At 42.3% G+C, this 22,072-nt stretch overlaps 2 protein-coding genes across 7 annotated transcripts in view; one reads left to right on the top strand and one right to left on the bottom strand.

The window, feature by feature from the left end:
- The window catches only part of samd11 (sterile alpha motif domain containing 11), a 1,171,052-nt gene that overhangs the window by 669,568 nt on the left and 479,412 nt on the right, over positions 1-22,072 (bottom strand). The gene's annotated exons all lie outside the window — the stretch shown is intronic.
- The window catches only part of znf385a (zinc finger protein 385A), a 46,610-nt gene that overhangs the window by 9,174 nt on the left and 15,364 nt on the right, over positions 1-22,072 (top strand). For 2 of the 3 annotated variants that reach the window (XM_044038106.1, XM_044038108.1), the window contains exons 2-3: positions 16,137-16,288; positions 21,561-21,671. In XM_044038106.1, coding sequence (XP_043894041.1) covers positions 16,137-16,288; positions 21,561-21,671 — 263 coding nt within the window. Of the gene's footprint in view, positions 1-16,136; positions 16,289-18,454; positions 19,261-21,560; positions 21,672-22,072 lie in introns of those variants that run through there. The other variant, XM_044038107.1, reaches the window with a different exon arrangement.

The following is a 22,072-nucleotide window of genomic DNA, read 5'->3' as shown; positions in this document are numbered from 1 at the left end:
CATGCATGCACGGTGACTTGTACAAACATGCAAGCTACATATGCATACTTCGTCACTGCTGTGTGGAGACACTTAGACTATAGTTGCCATGCTGCCTCTGGTTATTTGGCCATAAATATCCAGGAAAAAGCACATGGCATATGATGCCAAAAATATAAATATCATCCAAGACATTTACAAAACCTTGCCATAGCTGCGTAGAGCTGTGGTCAAAGCTAGAATAGCTAAAAGGACTAGAATTGCAGCCATTATTATACACATGGCATTTTATGATAGTCGTCTACCCATTTTAAGGATGCAAGAAACACAATGTGAGATGGAAATGAAGGCTGCAGTCAGCTTTTCATCCTGTGGCAATTTGTATTGCTGCAGATACAAACCGGTGTACCAGCTGATCCTCTTTGGACACATTCACAAACATGCACACATATACACATGTCAGCACCGGCCTTAGGGGCTGCATCAATATTCATTGGATCTGAAACTCTGACTTGTCCCATTTGCTTGGTCCGAGACCGACAGAGGAGGGTATTTCTCAGAGGATAATTGCTGGTGATAAACTACCTCTTCAGACACAGCTACATTGATTCAGACAGACCATTTGTGTAAGGCAAAGTAACAGTGATAGATTTGAACACTTTAGGAATGGACCCAGCGAGCATTTGAATAAAACATTGTGCATGCGCAACATAGACGGGGAAAGACATTAACTCAGATTAGTAGCAAGTGGCTAATGCAGACAGTCAGTGTTAAGCTGCGTATCCCCACACCACTCATGCAAACACATCACTCTGACTAAGTGTGTGTCAACATACTCCGTGATTACCATTCTGATCCCAGAGCAGCACACAGGAAACCACAGGGGATCTCTCAGACAATAGACTCGAATATAGTCTCCACACATGTGAACCATTCCATTCCGCACAAACACACGCTACCACTGTTCTCCAGTTAATAGACCATTTATAAAATAATGTGTTTTTGAAAATCAGCATAATGTAAATGGGTGCCGAACTTGTGTTGCGCCTCGCTATAACATTCGTGTTACGCACACGCACACACTTGAACAATGCATCTCAGCAGCAGCTATTCAGGCAGTGATTTTATAGCACTTCAGCAGTAATGTCATGTAAATGTGTTGTGAGTGTAGAGATTTCATGGCGTGTTAGCGGAGCAAGGAGTGACTGGAGGATAGAGCGGAGGGCAGTGGTGTGTATGTGTGTGTGTGTGTGAATATGAACGTGTGTGTTTGTATATCTGCAGGTATACACACACAGTGTCGAGGTGCTCTGCCTCCACATGTGTTAGTCCTTTTTTTTATTTTTCAATAAATGATGGCTGTAATGGATGTCAACGTAAAGGTGGGAAAGGAGACAGGACCACGTGCGATAGCGGGAGTGAGCGTTGTCCCGCAGATGTTTGAATTCATTTAATAGACCAGGTTTTTTTTTAAAGGTGCTTAATATGAAGTGACAGTGTGCGCAGGGAATAATGTGCTGCTTCATGGCTAATGTGAAAAACATGTCACTGTGAAGAGTAATGAAGAGTAAGGTCATTGTTGTTAGTGATTTTATTTCAGATAGATGAGCCGAGTGGCCACATTAAAGTAATGTGGCTAATTCTTAGTGAAATTAAACAGGTTTGGATTCATTCTGCCATAATTCAACACACGTCATAACATGTTCACTTACAAACCTGCATAAAAACATATAAAGCATGCCACATTATAAGTGGAACACAAAATAAAACACAAAAAGTAAAAGATAAGTGATTTTTTTATTACCTATTCGACGACAAAAAGCCCACAGGTGATTATGTTTACTGTTGGTGACCAACATCGAAATGTTCATTACAGGTATTGCCTCTGAAACAAATCTTTCACTTGACCAGTGTATTTCTCTTAAAGTGAATTAAACGTTCACTTTTGATTTTAGCACATCCAGTGCACTCTAAAGAGAAAACATACAAACAAATACGCAAACAAACGAAGGAAAGGGATTTCCTTCGATCATTTTTAGTTTGTCAGAGCTTTATACGTCTCAGAGGACCCAGAATGACTTGTTTCTCTCCATATCCGTGCCAGAACTTGGCAAAATAGAGCGAAAGAGAGGAAAAAAATATCACAAACCACAGAAAAAGCCAAAAGTATACTGTAGCTGTCAGAGCGGGGTTTGTTTAAACACTTCAGCTGTTATTGTTCAAATAAACCAGATCCATAAACCAAATAAAGCTCAGGATCTAGCTTCTTGTACAGTTGATGGATTAAGCTGCTTTGTTTGACAGTAAAACCTAAAGGTATTAACCGAGCATGTTGATTATGTTATTAATAAATCTATCCACTCTGTTCAAAACAGACTTTGTGAAATAATGCGTGGTTTGTTGTTTCTGACGTGGAAGCTGATGCCTCCTAAGTGGCTGTTTTTTCTCCCCAGCTACTTACTTCAATTCATTCAAATGAATCCCAATATGATGTCAAAACCTTTCCACAAGCCGCCACATTCAGATATCCATCACATGTGTAACGATGGGACGTACAGCATCACATTTGATATAATGAGCCAGGATTTCATGTGGCTTCTAGACACTATTCAGAGTTCACTTTGCAGTGCTGTGCAGATTGTGAATATATGTACTTGGCATTTGTCATTGTCCCCCGGTCTCCTCAGAATTTGGACATGTGCTTGTGCTGCACATCATAGTCGCTCACACTCACTCATGTGCACACACACACACACACACACACACACACACACTCGCTCACAATGGTACAACTGGGCTGTCGTCCAATATTAATACATGAGGCTGATGGTGCTGTGGTACTGTATACATGTCACAACAGAGAGAGGGAGGGAGAGCGAGAACAAGAGAGAGAAATCATTTTGGATGCAAGGTTTGTGGAGTTAGGATAAGCATCTTTTCTGCAGCTCTCCTCCACCACACAGTTTGTTCACTTACCATTCACTGATTCACTGCAAAGAGACAGGCACCCAGAGATAGAGGGAGGGAGAGAGAGAGAGAGAGAGAGAGGGGTGTACAGAAAGGGAAGAGCAAGGGCGACGGAAGGAGAGGAGGAGGATGAGGTGGAGGGGAGGTGCTCAGTGATGCAGGGAATGAGTAGAGTGAAAGTGTTAGAGAGAATGAAGTGAGTACAAATCACAGAGAGAGAGAGAGCAAAAAAATTCTGTATACAGAGGGAGTGAGAGAGAGCAGAGGACATAGGGTGAGCTGTGGTGCAGAGCTGACAGAAAGACGAAGAAGGGCAAAGACTAAGTGTCAAACACAGGAGTCAGACACAGTGGCATGTCCGGACAGAACATGACATTACCAGGAATCTCGTCCGTGTTTTGCTTGGACACGAATTACATCATAAAGATGTAAATCTGCGATTTCCTTCTCGATCCACACGTACAAGACTTTGGTTATGAAACACCGCCACTGCTTCTACTTAGATAAGTCTGGACCGAGCATAGCTTTTAAAATAAAACAAATAAAAAACATATTCTCCGCTCTCTGCATGGGGTCCAAACCGTACCAAATTGAGATATTCAAAGATGAAACTTGATCCGTCAGCGCTACTGATCAATTCTCTCCCTCTTTTCTGCATCCCCCTTTTAAAATTAGTCTCTCTCTCTCTCTGATAGCGTGTCTCCTCTCACTAGTTGGCTCTGGCTCCAGTATACAGAGCAATTACAGAGATGATATCCACTGTCAGTCAGCAGCTCACAGATGAAGCGGGGCCTTTTTAACATGCTAATGGAATGCCAGATTCAATCAGGCCTTTGTATGGCAGAGGAGAGGGCTGTGCTGCTCATTAAAGAATAAATAAGAACAACAATGAGACCCAGGCTGCAATGGCAAACGGCACCTAAGCCATGCCATTGGACTCATTCTTCTACTTTCAGAAAACACCTTTATCCCACTTTTTGTTACCCAACCTCTCTTCTGTGTGATGATTTGGAGGAAAACAGTGTGTGGGCTGAATCATCTGACATCCATTTAGAGCTGCGCCTAACGATTATCTTCATAATCGATTCATCAATTCGTCAATTATCTTTACAATCAATCGAGTACTTTATTATGTGGGTAAAATGTCAGAAAGCATTGAAAGATGTCGTTGTTTCCCAAAACTGGAAATGATGATGTTCTTGTTTTGTCCACCAACCAAATTTATTCTCTTATATGGATCAAAGAAACCAGAAAACTTTTACATTTGAGAGGCTGAAAAATCAACGGATTCTCAAAATAGTTGATGATTCATGTAGAAACTAATTAATGGAACGGTTCGTTGAATAATCGCTGCAGCCCTATATCCATCAATCCATTCTCTGCCGCTTTATCCTTAAAACAGGGGATTGGACAGACACAAGGGAGTAAGTGTGGACTAATGAGGAAACCACAACTTTCCTCGACTTAGACTTTTGAAAATTCTGTTCAAATGTGTATATATTTGAATGGACACTGGTACTGTTCAATAAGTTTTAACACCAAAATGTGTTTAAGCCACATGCTGATTCAGCTTGAAATAAACAAGATGTAACATGGGTAAGCCCCCTTTTAGTAGATCTCAGCTAAGCATGTGTTTATGAGACATAGTATGATATATATTGAAATACAATAATCGACTTTGCTGTTTGAAGTTGTAATTCAGCTGTGACGTTAAACAAGCACATTACACCACGGTTATCATTTGAATTCCTCAATGCTGCTTTGGATAGCTTTTCAAAAGCCCTCAGCTCCTTTCATCCTCTGTGCACTTTGTTTAAGGTCTCTCCATGGAGATTTGATTCATAGGTGCTCACACCCTCTTTAATCATCATGCGTCAGTGCCGGAGAATGAAAGTGGGTGCGTAACCGTGTGTGTGTGTGTGGGTTATGTCCACATATATCTAAATGAGAGATTTATTACAACCGAGATCAACAGACCTTAATGAATCATACATCACCTGCTGGAAGACATTTTGCTGAATGTGCCTCAGCTGAGCTTTAAAGTGTGGGAGGTGATTGTTCTCAATTTAGCTTCAACGTATGAGACAACAGGGAGAAAGCATCGCTCTCGTCCTCGACAAGTGAGCTCAGGTTTGGTTCAGGCAGGTTTCCCTTCTTTAATATATGAGCTACACCTGGGGATTCAGCGTCCATGGAGGACTTTTTCATAAAGTCTGAATCACACTACACTGGCACATAGTTTCACCCCAACATAAAAAAATCTTGCTTGTTTTAACCTTTAAAAATGCTTGCTCTGACTCTCTGAGTGTGCACACCTCCCCAGCCGCCTGCAAGCCTTTACAAAGGGAGATGACGGATGCTGATTTTTACAAAAGTGTGGTTTGTGGTCACATCAATGCCAAGTGACATTAAAAAAGGAGACACCCCCCCCAGCACTTAAAGAGATTGGGCTATGGTTAGACTGCCCAAGGATGAACACAGACGATCATGTTAGAGGACATGCCTTTTCGTTAGACTCCTCCATATTCATAGACAATACACTGCAGGGCTGCATTGAAAGCAGTGGTCATCAACCATAAAGTCTCCTCCCCCACTCTATTTGGCTGATAACATTTTGCCCTCTACCCTCCCTGGGGAGTGGAAGAAATGAAATGGACTGGCAAACACCCGGCAAGGTTGACGTTCTTCACACAGCACAGTTTTTTTTTTTTAATCCCCACATTCAGCCAGCCATGCATTCCCCTTTTCTCGTTAGCCTTAGGGCTGATGGTGGTATAATCTCAAAGTAAATCTGGTGCCTTTGTTGCCTTCCTCCGAAGTGTATTTGGGTTCATCCACCTGTTTGTCGCTGAGCGATAGAGTTCCATACCTGAGGGCACAGGTTCCTGGGAGGTGTTTGAGAATTAAGTTGCTTGCTATTGTTCTACCTGGGTGTGTGTGTGTGTGTGTGTACTGTTTCGAACAAGGGAAGAAGGGGAGGAAACGGGAGAGAAATGTAGGATTTGGTGGGGGCTGGGTGGGAGGGAATAGAGAGCAGATCTGAACAGACAGAGGTGGCAGAGTGGGTACATGCTGAAGAATGTCACCTTGTCCTCTTTTTTTTTATTTTTATGGTTTTCTCTTTCTATCTCTTTCCATCCCCATTGTCCCTTTTTAGAGTAATGATGCACAGACAGAATTTTGTTCCCTTCTAACCTCTCTCTGCTGCACTGGATCACTGTCATTCAGCAGACACAACAAGGTAGCGCTCCTATTCCACAGCATTCCGACAGTCTATCCATCACTGACGAATGTATTGCCCTTAGCCAGTGACGCTCAGACACATCTCCATTGGACAACTCTCTGATCATCTTACAAACTAGCCTTTAGCCAAGGGAGGAGCCGTCATTAGAAAAATACACACAAAGACAGACATTTGAAAAGAATGAAACTGAGCTGACAGCAGGGAATTTACACTGTGTTGGATAGAAGGATTATGGACTCTGCTATGACTATTTTCGTCTGTGTAGCTATTGAATAATAAAGCGAGTTAATCAGTTTAAAGCATGTTACGGTGTGATTCCTGAAGCTGATTAGCTTTACATATTAGTTGACCAAAACTATAGACCACCAGGGTCGCAAAAAGAACTGTTTGAGTGTCTATGGGATAACGAGTCTACTTCTCACTTGATTTATAACGTCAGTAAACATATTCCTGAGGAGTTAGTGGTCTCACTTCTTCAAGAGACACATTGTGTGAATTTTGTAAATTACGTTCCAATTTAAAGAAAAATAGATGAAGAACGCATGACAAATGAGTGGTCTAAGGGTGTCTGGTTGCAGGTGACATCTGTGAACTTACTTCAACTTATGGGTGAAAAAAAACAGTTCCCAGTCCAACCGAGGGCCTTTCTGTCTTGCGTTTGCATGTTCTCCCCGTGTGTATGTGTGCGGATTTTCTCCAGGTATTCCCACAGTCCAAAAACATGCAGAGTGAATAATGCAGGTTAATGTGCACTCTAAATTGATGGTAGGTGTGAATGTAAGCATCTGTGTCTGTTTGCCTGGTGATAGATTGTCGACCTGTCCAGGGTGAGACCCCTTCTTTCACCCTATGTCAGCTGGGATTGATTCCAGCTCCCTGCGACCCTCATGTGGAGGATAAAGTAGTAGACAATTAATGTATCTACGTGTTCTTTAAGGTCCAGTGTGTAGGAATTAGTGACATCTAATGGTGAGACTGCAGATTGTAACATGCATTTTGCAAAGCTTGTCAGGGAACCAATTGTGGCTTTTGCATACCAAAAAGGACATTGTTCTTCTATGTTTGAGGAGTAAGCTGGCTGGTTCATCTGTCTGGGCTGCTGTCCAAACATGGCACTGCAAGCTGGCAGCCTCTGTAAAGCCAGGCACTTTTTTTAAAGTAATTATATACCTTTGAAAACAGTGTATTCATTTCTAAAGTAATGAATCATACATGTTACACACTGGACCTTTAACACGGCCTTTTAGAAACCCCTTAATACTAGTTTTGTTTTCATCATCTGTGAACAAGAAAGCTGTAACTTTATGTAGTTAGTTTTGAATGAACAAGGCAGTTAGTATATGCTTTTCAAAACATACAGGTCCAGGTCTATATTGGGAATAAGGTTACACAGAATAGGGTAATCTTTGCAACCATGTGGATTAGGATTAGTGTTAGGGGTCAGAATAAGGCTATGAATGAAAGCCCTTGCCCTGACAAGGAGAACCACACAGGTTTGCTCATATTTGTACATTTATTTTATGTTGTCACTGTGACCCCCTCGCTGTGTGTGAACACTGATGCCGAGCTGCATGCCTCGTCTCAGTCGGCCTGCATCGAGCTGTGCTGCTTTGTTCTCTCTGTGTACCCATCATTCCTGGCTGTCTTCCTCCATTAGTCCTGACAGCTATTTGTCTGTCATTACTGACCTCAAAACAGCATAAACACTCTTCGTCACCACACACACACACAGGCTGCACACATAGCATGCCTTGCACTGCAAAATGATTATGTGACTGCACTATAGTTTAAACTTAATTACATAGTATGCTTTTATTCCAAAAAGTCTTTAAGAGCAATATATCACACTGGAATGTAATGAGACTGGAGCCAATTCAGATTATTTTCATTGAATCTATTAAACATGTCCTGAATAAGCTAGTGCAAGTTGCAACGTGAAACCAAACATATGGCTACTCTGCCAAAGTATTATCATTATCAGTGCCATAATCAATTTAAGGTGGAACCACATAGGATATCAGTCATGAGGGGTAAAAAAAAAAAGAGCTGTATCATTTTACTAACCCACCTTTACTGCCCTCGAATGAATAGATAATATGGAGTAAAAAAAAAGGATTTGGCTTTGCAGAGCTGATTACTGTGCTACAGGATATGTACAGTTTGAATTCGGAAGGTCATTGTACAGCTTTGCCCACTAGATCTGTATATGTGAGTGTGTCTTTGTTTGTTGCACCAACACACAATCCCTCACTCCACTAAAAACAAAAGAGTCTGAAAAGGTTCAGTAGTTGCTGGGCATGGAACTAGTTGCTGATTTATCACACTGATTTAAAAGGGGGGCGTGCATCTGCTTCAGAGGCTCGAGCACATGGTGCAATGGAACTAGTGTGTATGCCATGTGATTGTGGAGCCGATGGTTGACAGGCAAGACGGGCAGGGGTATCAGTAACAGACTGTCTTCGGCCTCATTCCATTCCATTATATTCACAACATGACTCCTCCCTAGCTGCCATCTTTCCTCACCCTGACTTTCTTGGAATCCCCAGTCAGTAGCTCCTCTGTGTCTACCAATAAGACAGACTGGCAATTAAATCCTCCTAGCCTTGGTTCAGCTACTTAGGAGAGATCAAGGCAGGATTTTTGGGGGGCTTTTTGGGGCCTGCCCATATCATATTATCTCACTAGGGTGTCATTACCACCCCCTTCCACTCTGTTATTAAGCACAATGCTCCCCTTTGGAATAAATTGGAGGTTTACCCTGCCCTATTTAAAGTATGTGCATATGAGCGTGTGTGTGTTTTAATAGCCAGCGTGTCTCCATGTTTTGTGTTATAGGTTATGATATTTTGGAATTGGATCTGTCTGAAACAAGGGCAGCAGATTGACTCTCTGGTGTGTGTGTGTGGATTAGGGAGGGGACCTAAAAATGTGAACTATGTGTGAGAGACTTTGAAGCTGTTTTAACTTGGTTTGACCTTCATTATGCTGCTGGTGTGTTTTCTTTCAGTCGTTGCCATGAAGCGTGATACCACACGTGCTACAGGCTGTACTTTATCTGTACTTTACAGTACAATAAAATTAGTAAAATTGCAGTTCTCAAAATTGGTAGGTTGGGTAAACTCTAAAAAAAAAAACCTACAATTAGAGGGGAAGGTTTAACACCCTCTCAGTGATGAAGTGTAATGTGCACTGACACAAACAATTCAGAGGAAAGCTAGAATTCTAGAACACATCGCACTATTCTACTGGCACTGCTCTGCGTGTGTGTGTACATCAGTCTCACTGCAGTGCTTATATTAGGATTAAGGACTGAGACATGTTCTGACTAATGCTTCGCTCTGTGTTGGAGTCTTGAGCAGTTGCAGATGAATCAGTCTGTAATAATAATACAAAGTTGTGGTAATAAAGTTTGTTTTTACACATGCCAGTGCACACAATGTCAGGAAGACACACATTAATACACTTACTAACATAATGCATTCCTGCCCTCTTGTTATTACTAGTACTACATGTGATTAAATGAGTGCCCAACCCTTAACTCCACCCCGACCTGACCCAAATTACAGTATGACCTCAAAAACAAGTCTTAACCACCAAAAGGCAAAAATGTCCTCACTCCATTAAGTCTACATCTACTCCACTCAACATGCACACACATACCTTACATGCAGTATGAATGCACACAGTGAAGTTTCAGCTTAACCTGCATAATACTCTCATTAGAGCGAAGCGTAACAGCAGCGGTTCCAGGAAGCAAACCAAACAAATCTTTATCAACGTCCATCTTGCTTGTGTGCATATATTAACCTTCACAGGAAACTAGAAATTAGCATACTATGATTAGACTAGATCCAGAAGATAAACTTTGATAGGATGAAAACAGTTAGATTTAATTCCATGTAGTCCTTGAAGTTACTGCTTTGATATTTACAGAAGGGCTCAGCAGCGCACCCTAGTGGTCCGATACAGTCAAACCTGCTTACATTTTGGGGGTTTGGGACATTTTTGTTAGGTAGTGCTTCGCAGCTCTAGTTGAGCCTTGCGGATTTATCTGATGAAGTGCATCGCTACGTGTGAGTCAGATGTTGTGACGTCCTAAAAGTGGAAGTAGAGGCAGCTCTCTGGAGGAATGATGCTGCTGCTGCTGCTGCTGCTGCTGCCGCTGCCACAGCTGCTGCCACAGCTGTCTGTGAGAGGAACATGCAGGCTGAAAGGCAGCTCAGGATACAGCTGCACAAGCAAACACTTAATGATCCTGAGGTCACAGTAAGGGGAAATCTATGTAAAAAAAAAAGAGACATACTATGGACACAGGTATAAAGTGAGTGAGACATGTGAGTCAGAAGAATGTTGTCTGTAATGGGCCTGACTGAATAATCCTATATGTATAGAAGTACAGTACGTGAATTGCGGTGTAAGTTTGATTTAGGAAAAAAGTCAGTTCAGTACCTTGGATCCCACTCTCTCCCTCTGTGTGTGTGTGTGTGTGTGTGTGTGACCTTTTCTGGTATTGATATAGACAGCATATAAAAAGGTTGTGGTCTTTGGGTTTTTAAAAATTAAATAGGACAGAAGTAGCACTTTGCCAACTGGGGGAGACTGATGAGTGCATAGAGAATTCCATTTTGAAGTATTTTGGAAAATTAGCCCAATTCTTACTTCATTTCTAAAATATATTGTGGTTTTTTTGCTAGTTTCAGCTCTTTTTCAATTGAACATGATGTCAATCTTGTGAATCCTGTTCTTATTTCGAGTAAAACAGATGATAAAGCAAGGCACAGTTTCAAAAGCTACATGGAGCCTAGGGCATTGTTCTCTGTACGGTGCAGCAAGGCTTTTGTCCAGGCCGGTTATCCTGTTGATTGCGCTGGTAGTCAGGTAAACGGGAGGCACAATGTCATGCTGAGCCGCAGACTGGACAGGAATACTGAATGGAACAGGACCAAATGTTCATTCTCTCCCCCGCTCTTGTACCCTGTGTCCGCTCTCTATCACGCTGCCTTCCACCTCTGAAATGAATTGGCTATTCCTGTAGTCCCAGGCACAGCTGTAAACAGCACAGAATACAATCTGGGCTGATCATGGAGGAGGCAAGAATCACATTTAGAAGGAGGGAGAGAGATGGCGAGAGAAATGGAGAGGGACAGACAGACGGAGCACACACACGGCAACTCATATGAAACTGTAACCATGCAGAAATGTGTCACCGAAAGCGTGACAGCTTTTTCCTCACCACAAATATTGTACTAATAAAAATAAGCCAGTCGTTTTGGTCAGGACATTTGTCAGCTTCAGTGGTTATTAAATAGTCAGGTTTTGGCTTTGTCAGTGGGAACAGAGTCATCATCCTCTGAACTGATTGGATCTGAGTTTTATGTTGTGTGTCAACAACATATACTGTACAGGCCAAGGTCCGGTTTTCTCAGGCCCGTAGAGCCTTTCTTGTCATTTTATCAATGAATCCCAGTTCGGTACTGTATTTACAACTGTTTTGAGTCGGCGTGCCTGTTGGAAAAATTCCACCATCAAGTTCTTTTGACAGCGAGGACTAAACCGTGCATGTGTTTTTGATGTCACCCCTGCCTCTGTGAGCCGTGTGGGGGACAGGTGTCGAGTTGGCAGTGTGACTCTCACCACCTCCCTCTACCTTCCTCTGCTGCCAGCAACCCTGGCACATCTGTGTCTGTCCATGTGTGCCATGTGCCAACCACCCCTGCTGTCATTGTTCTCTCCTGAATGCACCCAACGCCCATGGGAAAGGAGGCTGAAGACAGAGTGTCAACTACCTACGCAGCCCGTTAGATAATCTCAAGACATGAACAGATTCTCTCGGCCCAGATTTTACAAACAGCCTTTTGTTTTGCAGCATATGTGATGCCGGTGGGGAAATCATAAGCTTCTTCCTGTCGGCTTCTTTTGCTGAGTTTGAAATTGACTGCAGTGAATATGGTAAATGTTAAATGGGCTGTATTTTCTCAAAGCTGCTTCACGCTACAGTTTTGCCATTGACAGCCATTCACTCACACGTTCATATACAGCACATCTACTATCAGGCATCTTTCATACCCATTCACACGGTGCTGACACAACAGGAGTAAAATAGGGTTAAGTGTACTTGGCCAAGGACACAAATCAGCGCAACACAATCCTGCATTTACATAATGACCTGACATCAATGTGAAAATAATCTCATGAATGATTTTTAAACCAAAATGATTTGATTGATTGTTATTGAGTTGGGAATACATTTTTTTTTTCTATCATAAAAACATTGTCTCATGTAATTATTGGAAAGACGTATCATGAAGCAGGCATAATACACGTAAAACATACAAAATAACTATAAAAACAGTGTACTTTATTTGTACACAGTACACATACACATTTTTAGAGTGTATGTAAATCTGAAGTGGAGGCGGTGATGTGGCCAGTAGCAGGTTTATCAGGGCCACGCAGGCTGGCAAATTATTCTAAATAGGAGAATCAGTCACTCCCTCCTTTGATCTCTGCGCTGCCTGCTCTCTAATTTTAACCCTCTTTTCTTTCCTCTTTACATTCTCTCCATACTGCAGCAGTTTCTCTTTTTCTCATTTTCTCTTCCCTCTCGCTGCCTCCAACTGCAGTTGTCCTGTTTTTCCCTTTCTGACTGCTACATGTCTTTCTGCAAACTGCAATGCAACGACGACACACGTGACAAGTGTGGGAGCTTTTGCACGCATATTTAAACATAGGCTGCAACGGCAAGTCTTTAGGCTGTTTAAAAGCTCTGATTATGGGTTGTGCAAGCCGAGTAGGATTCTTGGCATGACAGACAGTTGTACAGCATCCAAATCCCTGTCCTTAGTCCTCAGCTCTTCCAGACTGGCCTGTCTGTCACTCTGTTGGCAGATCAGGATCCAAAAGCCAGCAAGGAGGACAGATGGAGGAAACACAGCATATTTTACAGCTAATGACAGTGTTTTGTTCTCACTCTGTCCTCACAGGATCAACGTTTTTGTCATTACTGATTGCCATTATGACCATAATTGTTTTAACAGTTAATCAGGTAGTTCATAAAACAGTACAAAATGCCCACGGTGATTTCCTGAATCCAAATGTCTTAAGTGCTTGTTTAATTCACCCAACAAAGAAGCAGCAGCTATTATAAGACCGGGGTTACAGCTGTGTGTTGAGTTGTGCACATTGTGTGTAGTGTGGTTTTATTGTGTCAAAGCTTTATTTTATTAGCTCTGGCTTCTAATGTAAGATTGTGTCAGTGAGCGGAGCAGAGCGTGGCGGGACCACATACAAATATGTACTTACACACTGCACAAATACACATATGTGGAAATAGTGTGCAGGTTGCACAGGCACACTGCTACGCCATACAGCAATTTGTTTGATTTACACTGTGAGAAGGTCCCAGAAGAGAGGTTTAAATTAATGGGGTAATTATGCACTGGGAGAAGAAAGCAGCCACACAGTGAGTTAGGCACGCACACACACACACACACACACACAAACAGTCTTTTCTTCAAGGACGACTGCTCCTCTCTCTCCTGTCTGATCCTCAGCTCTGTTCACTGTAGACTTCAGTTGTTCTTGCCGCTGCAGTAGAGACTTAGGTTAAGAGTCTTCTATGCAACTCCAGTTAACCTCAGCAGGTGCGTCACTTACCGCTTCAAATCAAACCCACGCACGCACACACACACACACACAAACAAGCTTAGACAAGAGCCACATACACACGGCAATGCATGGACATGTTGTTAGTGGTGCATCAGTCATGGAGATATGACCTCCCATTCTTCCTCATAACAACAAACATGGGTTAGGTGGAGTTCAGCTGAAGACTGGCTGAGGTTTGACTGGAGAGACACTTGTTTGTACCTCTGAGAAATGTGTGGCTCTGCATACTTCACAGATTTGTGTGTGACTTGGAGCGACATGCCAAAAAAAACACAATGTCCTTCAAAGGTTGTTATGATAGAATTTCAGATTCAATAGGCATAGTGGTTAGCAATGTTGCCTCGCAGCAAAAAGACCCAGGTTCTCGACCCGGTCAGAATATGGCCTGTCCTGCATGGGGTTTACATGTTCCTGTGGGTGGGTTCGATATTTTTTATTAATTTCTTGTAAATGCTTGGTTTTAGTTTTTATATTAAAAATAGTTTTTTTGTAATGTGGAGTAATCGCCAGGTGCAAGATTCAAGAATGTATTATATAAGTATTTGTGTCATAAAAGCCCAGCAAAAGATGCCATTTTAAAGGTTTATTAGGACAGATGAGCAACCATCCCTGAATCAAATATAATACAGTATATAATAATAAAAATATAGTTTGTGTGAAATTTGGTAAAAAATATAGCCTAAAAACAGACTAGAAACACATTTGAACATAACAACATAAATAATAATAATAATGATACTAATAAATAACCCTCATGAGACACATCATGTTGTAATAAATAAACCTTTCAAAATTGCCGGCAGAGAAAAAGTAAATGCATTTCATATGACCCTTTTGGGTTCATATGAAATTATGAATTCTGATTATATATGAAATGAATTTACAAAAAAGACAACTAAGCATATTTTTGCTACAATTTTAGTTAGTTTTATAAACATACAATTCAGTAAACAAAAAGTTTGTTCAATTTTAGATTTCATTATTTTGTTATTAACTATAATAACCTTGGCCCTGTGTCATGGTAATCAATGGATGGATGTTCAGTGGCAGGAACTTACATGTGAGCTAATGATGCATACTTATCTACAGATGTGCAGCAGAAGTCAGCTGGGCCTCAGCTGAGACAGCACTTTCACTCTGCATCTATACTTCCACTACATTTCTCCACACTGCAGCCATATCATTTATCACATTCAGTCAGCATAAAGCTTGGAGGAATGCAGGCGTGTCAAATAATGACCAAATGAATATGTGAGAGTGTGGATGTGGGTGGGAACAAAGAGCGAGGGACAGTGAGAAGAAACAGGGTGCGAAAGTAGCTCACAGCAGTCCCCAAAAAGGAGAGTGGCAGAGCCCTAAATCTCGGAGGAATTTGAAAGCAGCGGAAATCCAGTTGTGGATATTAAGAGGCTTAATCTTAGACCTTGCTGAGACTGGGTTTTGCTGTGTGGGTCCCATCACTATCATCCCTGACAGAGGTTAAAGAGGAGACAAGGAGGGATAAGGAGGAGAGGAAGCGACGGCAGAGATGAGAGCAATGAAGAGCACCCGTGAATCATTATGACAGCTTTGCATGCTTTTGTGGAAGAATTAAACATTGACATGATGCACAGGTGTTTGTGCAGATTATATGTGTGTGTATATACTGTATATACAGATATATATATAGCGTATGCTTGCACTGCAGTTCATGAACCACTTTGTTCTTCTATCCCGTCAAACGCAAAGCCAGGGAGTTTGTGTCAGGTACGAAGGAGTCTGTGACTCATTCATTTTATAATTAGATGCAACTAAGTAATCCAACTGTGGTTCACGGGTCTGGGTGACATAAAGCAACACATGCTGAGATGAAACTCATTATCATCGAGGTGCAGATGTCTCTCAGGGCAGGAGACTGGCAGGCAGGTGGAGGAATCCCTGCTGTCTCTGTGGCATTCTTTTCTTCTCCGTGGCATTCCTGCTTCATTTGATGTGAATGACTGAGCATAATGAAAGGCTGCTTCGGTGATGAAAACTTCACAAAGACCATGCTAGCATTTGCCACGACACTTTGGTGCCGCAGTCTTCAACTTAACCAAAACCTCTCCACCAAAACCGGAGGGTCTGTCCACACACAGGAATCACTGGAGCAAACTTAACTTAACCCAAATCCTGCTTTTTCATCACAGTGTCTGTGCTCCACTGTGGTGCCACAGAACTTTGCTTTGTCCACACAGTTTGTTATGTGTATATATATTAATCTGTTTGTCTTCTTGTGTGTGTGTGTGTGTATATGTAGGAGGCATAAACCGGGTCGGGGGAGCGGTGCCGACGTTCCTGCGGACGCCCACAATGATCCAGCCCCACCTGGATATGAAGCCCTTCCTGCAGTTCCCCATGGAGACCCCACCTCCTCCACACAGCCTGAGCCTCTTCCACAACTTCAGCACGGTGAGAGTTGATGCAGACACAAACAAGCCCACGCACACTGCAGTCTTTTTTCTCTTTTCTTTTACTCTGGAAGCCTCTTTTTACAACTGTCAGACTTGCATTGCATACAGGACCTTTACAGGTTGTCATTGTAGAGTCCGTAATTCATGTTATTAAGCCTTATAACAGTTGAATAGCTGCGATACCCACATTAAAAATTCATTCAATAACGCAGGATGTTTCTACAAGTATATTATGTCTTGTGTACACACTTCTCCTATTCCTTAAATCAAAGACCTTATAATTAAAGAGAAGTTCCACGGCCATCCTTATAGCTATGCTACTTCAAATACCACAGCTTCTTTGATGTGGTATTTATTTTAATGGAGCGGTATCTTCCTGCTTCCCAGGCTTTGACTAACATTTTATAATTTAAATTAGATTGCAGACATTTGGCATTTTACCAGTACAGCATAATGTGCTCCCTCCCTGCAGACTCCATTAGGGAATGTCAACACATCTCTTGTCAGCAATATGTAAAACGAGTGAACTTAGCATGTACATGCGGCGAAGTGCGGAGACGCGTGTGCTGCATCACAGTTGCACCGCATTCTCAGTGTCAGTGACAGCCTGGTACATTTGGCTGCAGGTTGCAGAGGCACAACGCAGCACGCAGCAATCTCCTGGCACTAATTGGAAATATGTGGCATGTACTTTGACCATGTGAGGTACTACAGGGGTAGTTACGGGAATCCACTGTTTAACACGTTGTAACGATACAGTTACTTTAATTGCTCAGCATGGGCCATGACGCAAGTGGAAGCACTGATGTTTAAACTGCAGTGCACCCAGCAGACACGGATTAATAGAGATGCTAAAATTATGCAGGCACTCAGTTTCCTCTCTTGCATCTTTCAAGCGTCACCCTGCAATCATTCTCGCTTGCACTTGCTTCATTTTGTTCCCACTGAGTCCTCATCCCTCTGAGACCCCTCTGTTGTCAGTCGTCATCTTCCAAACATTAACTGCATCTGAGCATGCACAGGGAAGCTGTGAGTGTTATGAGCTGCTTTACAGCCCTGTGACCAGGAGATGGGGCCATAGGAGAGGCTTGGAGGACATTATGACCTTATAGCTCCACTGCATACTGACACTTACAAATGGACAGAGCTCAAGGTGCTTTTACTGCATTGCATTTAATCAAACAACGGTGGAGAGACTGACTGATACGCACCATTATCGGCTGGTATTTGACGTGGAAGTGTCTGAGTGAAGCTGTTTAATCTGTGGCTTGTACAGTATACAGTGCTGAGCTGCAACATGCAAAAATAAAAGCTACAACTCATGAAGCCTCTGTCTTGATGTTCGACCCCCAGCTTCCCCAGATTCTTCTTCTGTTTAATCCAGTCTTGTTTAGTTAAGTACATTCATACCAGAAGACAGAGACTAAACGAGCGAGTGTTTGCACCTCTGTTTACATCACTGACAGTATTGTATGGCTTGCTGGGCTTTAAGGCTAAAAAGAATGTTTAAACAACCAGATTTCTGCACAGAGCTGTGTGAACGGAGGGCAAACTATTTCACATTAAAGATGTAAGTTTGATGCTCCGCTGTGTCTGCCTCCACCAGCACAATGTGATAAATATGGATATTCACAATATTGCATTGAAGGCACAGTATAATAGCAGCAATAACAATGAGAAATGTCCCTGCACTATGCTGGCAGCTAGTTATTATATCTTTGTTAATAAGTGATCTGTGCTGAGTTTGTACAGCCTTAATGAGACTCACAGCAGAGGAATGGCCTCTCCCTAAATCATACACAGCTTTAATGGTCCTCTAATGTGATTTGTCCTCTACCTGCATGTCTCTCTCAATATGCCTCTAGATAGTGACGAGGCTGAATTATTTATCTGCAGAAGCTAGTCCTGATATAGATGCACACTAACGCAGCTCATAGCTGAACTGCTTGCCCCTGATGTGGACCTTAACTCACTGCATAGTCAGGAATTTCTGATGAAGGTGTCTCTTCGTGCAGAGCCATGTGCAAGACTTGTTAAATCAGAGCTGCTGTTAGTTCTCCTCTGTTACATTCTCCTAAACATCTGGCTCCCCAGTAGTGCAGCTCCTCTTATATAACACTTTCATTGTCAGATGTGTCATCACACTTGTTGTTTCTGACTCAGGCCGATCTGTCAAACATAGTAAGACTTAGTAAGTGTTTTCAGTTCTTCTGCGGCTTGTGTGTAATGATGCTTACTAGTTAAATACATCACACACCATGGATGTCTTAAAACCGCTGTAGAAACCAGCGAGTATTGTGTGTATTATGTGCGATTGGGGGTCGTGATGGGCAGAGACGAAAGCTCCTGGTTAATGTTGACATTTGTTAATTGATGTGAACTTGGGAAAGAGGGGAAAAGTTTAGTTGGACATACAATCCTGGCTGCATCTGGGCAGAGTGAGCATGCATGAAGGAGGGAGAGGGAGAGAGAGAGAGGGAGCGAGAGAGAAGGGGAGGAGAAAACTGGAAAACACAGAGAGGGGAAATGCACTACAGGGAAGCATGAGCCACAGAGAAAGCAGCTGAGATGAGAGGAATAAGACCCTGAACAAAAAGGACACTTGTTAGATATTATTTCACTGAAAAGACACAGGGTTAGAGACAGATTTTCAGAGCATCCTTATAGACACTTTCTTTTAGCATTTTAGAATCTAGAACAAAAAGAGAAAGAGCGCGGTCCAAAAAGAAAAAGGAACAGTAAGCCAGAGAGGCATCACTAGGCACAAGTCCTATTTTTTGTCTCTTGTAGTTTATTTGAGTTTTGAGTCAACTAGTTGCTGACATCTAACTAGGAGTCTGAATGAGTGAGGAAGGTGCAGCACATGCTCCCAGTCTCGCACATGCTGAGACCAACAAAACCACTTTGGCCAGTAACTCAAACACTGGACCAATGCAGCTCCAAGCCTTTACAGACACAGAGGAGAAGAAGGTGAGTACAGAAATATGTGGCGCCTTTTGCTGGTTTGGTTTGTTTTCTCAGACATGGTGTGGAACTTAAAGGGTGTTTTTTATCTGGCAGACTTCACTGTGCCCCCCCCCCCAAGGGTTACATGTTCCCCTGTGATGGAATTCAACAATTCCAAAACACCCTGTTTATAATAGAGTTTCTGTCAAACACACTAGAGGAGGAGTGGAAAAAAACAAAACAATTATGGAGATGAGAAAGAGCTCAGACAATGTGAGTGATAAAGAAAAAGAAACACCACAAAAGAGGATGTCAGTGAGTTTAAATGCAAATCAATGTCGTGCCAGGAAATGCCTGGATCCTATTTTAGCTCTTTCTCCACAAAATACTTTACTGTTGTTTAAACGACACCAAGCTAAAAGTTATTTATTTACATCTGCTTTTGCTCTCACCAGAGTCGAACAGCCCCATGTTCTAACTGACATTAAATCAAGTCAATCAAGATAAATAAACATTTATATTATGCACTGAACGGATTAACGCGGGAAAAAATACAGGTCATTTTAAATAGGAATACTGATTTTTCTCAAAAACACTAAAAAGCAAATGACTACATTTTGGAAACTTCCTGTTCAATTACATCATAGAGCTCCACTCCTATTTCATGAGGACATGTTTTGGAGAGCTCTCAAGTCAGAGGCCGTATGAGCAGCCATGCAAAAAGGCTTGCTGGCAGCTGCAGAGAGGCTTTAACAGCTGAAACGACTGGATGGTTCATCGCTGACCCGCACCCCACCCTGAGCGTAGGACTAACTGACTGGGGAGATGCCCATGAATCACATGCTCAGTTACTCCACCCCGGCCTTTCTGGAGAATTTCTCCCTTGCAATGTGACGAGGGGGTCACAGGAACAAGGAGCTGAAGCGATATTTGGCATAGGTTGAAAGAAGATGCCAAGATGATTATTGATATTTTCTATTATAGTCTGGTGTCATATTCTTTATTCTTTACTTGTACAATTGAGCTGCCCCTGCAGTTAGCAACCACCACATTGCTCCATGTATCTGTCCTCCACTCCTCCATCAACAGAGCATTTACTTTAGACTGTTCACATGGAATGAGGAGTGTAGTAAACAGGGCCAAATGAGATAAGAATGTGTGATGTGAGGATTTCCAGTATGGGCCCCTCTCTCTCTCTCTCTCTCTCTCTCTCTCATACTCTTTCTCAACCTCATGCCTCATTTTTTCTTCTTTCTTTATGTCCCAGTTCATCTTCCTCTCCCCCTCATGTGCTCCTCCAGATGGTGTGTTTCTGTACTGTCCTGTGACCCTGCTAAATGTCTTGAGCCTCCTCCCCACTTCTCTCTTTTACTGTTTACACTGTTTCTCAAGAGTTGCCGAGTAACAAGCGCGGTGCAGAAACTCATATTGTTGAGGTTAAGAATAACGTTTCAGGGTTTTTTTCTACTCTTCGTCACTCCTCAGACTGAGTCTTGAGCTAGTTAACTATTGCAGGAGACTATATACTCTGGGTGTAAAGTAGCATAAGCTTGGTAATCAGCCAAAAAAAAACAAAGAAAACACTTATATCCCGATTGTTTTTCAAGGAGTGGAATTTTGTTTATTTACATTCCTTTTGCACACCCATACCGTACAACATCAGCTTCTAAACTATCCTTGCGCTATCTACAGACACAGCCAGACAGTTGTCTGTGGTGGAAATCCAAAACAGCAAATGACTCCATACTAATGCCAAGGTGTTTTAACAATGTTTGCTGGTTAAAGTCAGCTTCAAACACAGATAAATAACTGGAGCGAAGCCCTCTTAGATTAGTACAGGCAAGGCCTTAAGTCGGAGGCTTAGCCACTGACTCATGCTAAAGAAAGTCGGTTAAATTTACACATTACACAAGGTGTTTAATACCACGCATCATGGACGTCCGAGCTGAAACAATTAGCACAGGAACAGTATGAAGCAGGATCATCAGTCTGAGCTTCGGTGAGCTGTAACAGGTGTTTCCGTCGTAGCAACATACTGTCAACAGTGTTGACTATTTGCTGACCATAAACACTCAGTGAACTCTGGATGGAGATCTGAAACATTCTCTCATTAAGTGCTCCTCTTCATCCAGCACTTTATGTCATCAATATACTGCATGGTCCTTTTTTCTTCACACTCTTCCATCAGAATGAGTGTGCAGAGCATCATGACCCTGATATTGTTACAACACACTGGGTTGTAGTATCTGTGGAGTACGCATTATAGCTCAAGGATGAATTCTCTTCTCGCTTCATTCTTTCTCTTTCTGTCATTTTTCTGTCAGATGGACCCGGTGCAGAAGGCAGTCATCAACCACACCTTCGGAGTTCCTCTGGTCAAAACCAAGCGGCCAGTCATCTCTTGTAACGTCTGCCAAATCCGCTTCAACTCAGAGGTAGAGACACAACATGAGCCCACCATGTACACAGCATTCCCACGCTTCATGCTTCATGATGTCTCACTTTCTGTTGCAGCATTAAATATGATGCAAGTTGCTCCTCATACACCACAATCACGCACATTTTTCTCATCAATGTGTTGCTATTTGCTCCCCTGCTAGCAGGCGCAGACAAAGACAATGTGCTTTGGCAGTTGTGACCCAACTGGAATGTATTTGTATTACAACAGCGTGGAGCAGGAGCAATAATCTCTGGGGCACAAAGCTTCAAGACTTGCTGCAGAGGCAAAGAGAGACACTGGATTTTTATTTCCCCCATATTACCCCACAAGAGATTTTCTCTTGCTCATCTACATGGCCAAAGCCAGATTAAGATCTTGAGAATTTGGACCATAGAT

This window comes from Solea senegalensis, linkage group LG11 (genome assembly GCF_019176455.1).
Source record: "Solea senegalensis isolate Sse05_10M linkage group LG11, IFAPA_SoseM_1, whole genome shotgun sequence".
NCBI classification, from domain to species: Eukaryota; Metazoa; Chordata; class Actinopteri; order Pleuronectiformes; family Soleidae; genus Solea; species Solea senegalensis.
The sequence above is the reverse complement of the archived record's forward strand: the minus strand, read 5'-3'. Positions and strand labels throughout refer to the sequence as shown.